Raw genomic sequence first — 4,633 nt, 5'->3', positions numbered from 1 at the left:
ATAAAATATCTCCTTTTGAAGTGGACTTTGAGCTTTGTAACTTTGCAGATCTTTTTTATGCTCAAACAGCAACATTATAGACTAACTAAAGTTGAAAACGTGAAAAAGCATAATAGGACCTCTTTAAGTTACAACTATGGGTTTTCTTAAAGGGATAGTTCATCCTAAAATGAAAATTCTGTCATTAATTACTCACCCTCATGTCTTTACGAAGCTACAAGAATACTTTTTGAGCGCAAAGAAAACAAAAATAAAAATTTATTCAACAATTCTTCTCCCCCGAGTTACGTCTTCCGCCATTTTAGACTATCACAACACATACGCACGCTTTTCCCTAAGCATAAACAACGCTGATTACGCAGATTACGTTCATGCGCACGCTTTCTTGTGTGTGTGTGTGTGTGTGTGTGTGTGCGCGCGCAGTGAGTGGGTGGATAAAGACTATGCACCGTGGGCCAAGTCTTGTTCTCTGTAGAGTGCTGGTGCGAGCAGGTGTGAATGAGGAGTACAAAAGCATTGAGGGTGATTACTGTTTGTTTTAGAAACTCATTTGTCACCGAATTTCTGCTTGAGACAAGCTCTGAGGACTCAAACTAATTCCAGGCTCCTGTATTTATAAAGCAATCAGCCATGGAGTGTGATGTTTTTGCTAAAACCCTGTAGTGGTGAACCGCTGGACCTCGCTGGTCATTAACAGTCTCTGCATATCCACGGCTTGCCTTGCTCAGTCTTTAAAAAAAACTTGAGCTTTTCAGTTCCTTGAGGCTCAAAAACTATACTTATTTGACCTAAGGGAAATGGCCTCTTTTCATCCCAGAGTATTTTGAAGTTCGTAGGCTAAAGTATGCACAGAAACTTGTCTCAGAAACTGAATCTTCTCAGGCAGACTTACAAGCAGTATTAATTTCGTTGACGAATAATTTTCGCCAACGACATTTTTTCACTGACGACAACGAGACGATAACGAACTAAAACTCTTTTTGAATGACAAAAACTATGACGTAAATCTATTGACATTTTCGTCAATAACATTTCCGTCACACGCTTGAGGTATTCGGCCAATCACAACGCACTGGATAGCTGGCCAATCACAGCACACCTCGCTTTTCAGACCGATGAGCTTTGTAAAAATCGACGCGTTTCTGAAAGGCGGGGCATAGAGGAGAAACAATAATGTACAGTATGTGGAAAATAATGTGTTTTTTGAACCTTAAACCGCATAAACACATTTCAAATACACAAAATAATGTTCTTTTTAGCAGCACCATATGACCCCTTTAATATCAAACCTATATAATGAGTTTGGAAATTTTAGAGAAATGCTTAATAAATGCACTGTAACTAAACCCATTAGATTTTAGCCGACTAAATTTACTGTAGATTTAGTCAACTAAAATCTTATATTTAGTCGACTAAAACTAAAAACAATTCAGATGACTAAAATATGACTAAAACTAAATGGCATTTTAGTCAAAAGACTATGACTAAAACTAAATCAGAATTTGCTGTCAAAATTAACACTGCTTACAAGTAGCATTTCAAAGTAAGAATGTGGTTTTTGAAGTTGTGTGTTTTCTAGACTTGTACGGATCCCACCTGCTTCTTTGCTGGCCTCATTTTCCTCAGTGGGCTGGGAGGGGTCATAGTAGTCAGCGCTGTAACGGAAGGCCACTGCATTATAGGTGCCTTCATCGGCCAAGGCTTCGCTCAGCCTTTTATACTCCTCCTCTGCAAATAGAAAGAAAGATTCACAGGAAAAATTCACATAAAAAAAATAAATAAAAATAAAAGAACTTCACTTCTTAATTAACTGCAGTGCTCATCGTCCTCAAACCTTCTCTTTCTATTCTTCTCCACAGCAGATTCAAAAGTTTCAAACATTGTAAAGTTGGCTGTTGGATTAATGGATTTATGTTGGAAAATATAATGGTCGTTTTAAAACTGCTCCAACTAACAATAAAAGGGTTTAAAAAAACTGATTAAACAAATCATTACTGAACTAGCCTAATTCAGATAGAAATGCTAAACTTTAAAAAATATTTTTATATCCTTAGGTGAGGTTTTTATTTTTGTTTTACATACACCGTTCAAAAGTTTGGTCCTTTTTATAATGTTTCTGAAAGCCTCTTACATTCACCAAGGCTGAATTTATTTGATCAAAAACACATTCTGTGATGACAAACACTCCTGTGATGACAAAGCTGAATTTTCAGCAGCTATTACTCCAGTCTTCAGGGTCTAATATGTTCATTTGGTGGTAAAGTAACATTTTTCTCATAAAAGTTTTTTCAGGATTATTTGATGATTGCAGTGTTCAGAAGAACAGCATTTGTCTGAAATAGAAATCTTTTGTAACTAATATTTAGATTTCTCTTTCTTACTATAGATAATCTATAGCAAAAATGCACCACAAAAACTGTAATAATTCTACACTAAAACTGAAAAACTGGAACTGAAACCCTCATATATTCACACACCAATCCACACATCCAAACAGCCGCAGTGAGTTCTCATCTTTAATGATCTCACTACAGGATCACAACTACTACATCTGCAATAGAGCACAAGGACAGTCCAATATTAAACCATCACAATGCTTTATTACAGTTTATAGGATGTTAATGTAGACAGATTGATAAAAGTTTAATGAGGTTAGGTCTCCCCCTGAAGGGCGAATCCACATGATGACTACAGAGATAATGACTATGGCGTACTGACACTATCAGCAAAGGACATCATAATTCACTCCCACTTACTGCGCACCTCTGTTTAAAGATTGTTCAACTGCAAATTGAGCCGATGAGCATAATTTTGGACTTTTTTAACCTGTTGATGCATATACGGAGTTATAAGAATGTGACATACTGATTTATCTCCATTTGATTCATCAGAATATTTCTAGGATTAAGAAGTCACGAAACAACATTCTGAAAACAAAAGTTGAAACCCAATAGTTCCGGCTCTAAAAAGTGATTTGGATGAGCCATGATTGATGCCCTTGTAAAATATTTCATACACACAAACAATATTTTTGAATGATATTTCAGTGCATCCAAAACAATACATCGCTTATTGCTTTCTTAGAACACATATGTGACCCTGGACCACAAAACCAGTCTTAAGTCACTGGGGTATATTTGTAGCAATAGCCAAAAATACATTGTATGGGTCAAAATTATAGATTTTTCTTTTATGCCAAAAATCATTAGGATATTAAGTAAAGATCATGTTCCATGAAGATATTTTGTAAATTTCCTACAGTAAATGTATCAAAACTTAATTTTTGATTAGTAATATGCATTGCTAAGAACTTCATTTGGACAACTTTAAAGGCGATTTTCTCAAGACTTTGATTTGTTTGCATCCTCAGATTCCATATTTTCAAATAGTTGTATCTCGGCCAAATCTTGTCCTATCCTAACAAACCATACATCAATTGAAAGCTTATTTATTTATGTATAAATATAAATTTTGAAAAATTGACCCTTATGACTGGTTTTGTGGTCCTGGGTCACATTTTTGATAATATCTTGTGTTAATCAGGTCTGGCGTTACATAAATGTGCCTCAATGAATTAAACAGTTTAATTGCTGGGTGTAGTCAAGGGACAAACGTCATTCTGAACAACATTCTTAAACATTTCAGAACAAGTTTTAACCGACACATCTACATCAATAATAACATCTACCATGGTAGCCAGTCTGGTGACCTAGTATAAACCAACAGCAACAACACTTTCACATTCAATGGACTAAACTTATTTGTTTTATACCAAAACAAACTCAGCCATGTCAGTTTTACGCCCTTCACAGTATACAGAACAATTACAAGTACCTTTCACTATTCTGGAAATTTAATTAAATCACAAATATATCAGAGGAAAGCACTCAAAGCCTGAGCGCACCAGTCTAAAGTCGATAACCATGAAAAACAGAGTTTACTGAAGAGCTCTGGTTGTCCACCTAAGCGAAACAAGCTAGATGAATTATTTCAGACTGAAAAGGTCAGTTTTCCCCCCCACTGCCACTATGAAAGTGCCTCTTCATGCATTTCTACTTTTATAAATATATATGCCTCTCAATGAAATAATCTCACACAGGGATAAGAAAGACATAGGTTGCAGAACACGTTTTCCATGATTAATAAAAGAAGTTTATAGTTTATGAGTATATAGAAAATTAGTAGAATGGGTTCAGTGGGTTTCAAAAGTCTGAAATGGCTAGTGAAAATGATTCTATTTTACATTTTTTTAATTGAATAGGTTAGCAGACGTTAACAGAACATTAACTCTTTCCCGCAATTGACAAGATATCTCGTCAATTAAGAGACAACGCTTCCCCGCCAAAGATGAGTTTTTACGGCAATCTGTGTTATAGGTGTATTACGCTAAGAAAAGCCCTAGCGCATGCCCAGAATGAGTTCCGGGACTTCCGGGTCTGAAATACAAAGACGAAGAAAATGTAGATCATATCACATATAAAAATGAAGAGGTATACAGCTGAACAGGCACTGGAGGTGTTGATGGACTCGGACTCCGATCACTCATGTTTTGACCATTTTGAATCTGATCGGGACGAAGTAGTGAGTGAGGGAAATGCCCATCTATCTATATATATATATCTATATATCTATA

General features: G+C 35.8%; 1 protein-coding gene across 1 annotated transcript in view; it reads right to left on the bottom strand.

Annotated features, from left to right (window-relative positions):
- Positions 1-4,633, bottom strand: part of LOC107662530 (splicing factor, suppressor of white-apricot homolog) — a 100,233-nt gene that overhangs the window by 87,814 nt on the left and 7,786 nt on the right. Inside the window, exon 3 of the mRNA XM_016452597.1 lies at positions 1,597-1,728. Coding sequence (XP_016308083.1) covers positions 1,597-1,728 — 132 coding nt within the window. The remainder of the gene's footprint in view (positions 1-1,596; positions 1,729-4,633) is intronic.

Source organism: Sinocyclocheilus anshuiensis, unplaced genomic scaffold, assembly GCF_001515605.1.
Source record: "Sinocyclocheilus anshuiensis isolate Anshui unplaced genomic scaffold, SAMN03320099.WGS_v1.1 scaffold457, whole genome shotgun sequence".
Classification (NCBI taxonomy): Eukaryota; Metazoa; Chordata; class Actinopteri; order Cypriniformes; family Cyprinidae; genus Sinocyclocheilus; species Sinocyclocheilus anshuiensis.
The sequence above is the reverse complement of the archived record's forward strand: the minus strand, read 5'-3'. Positions and strand labels throughout refer to the sequence as shown.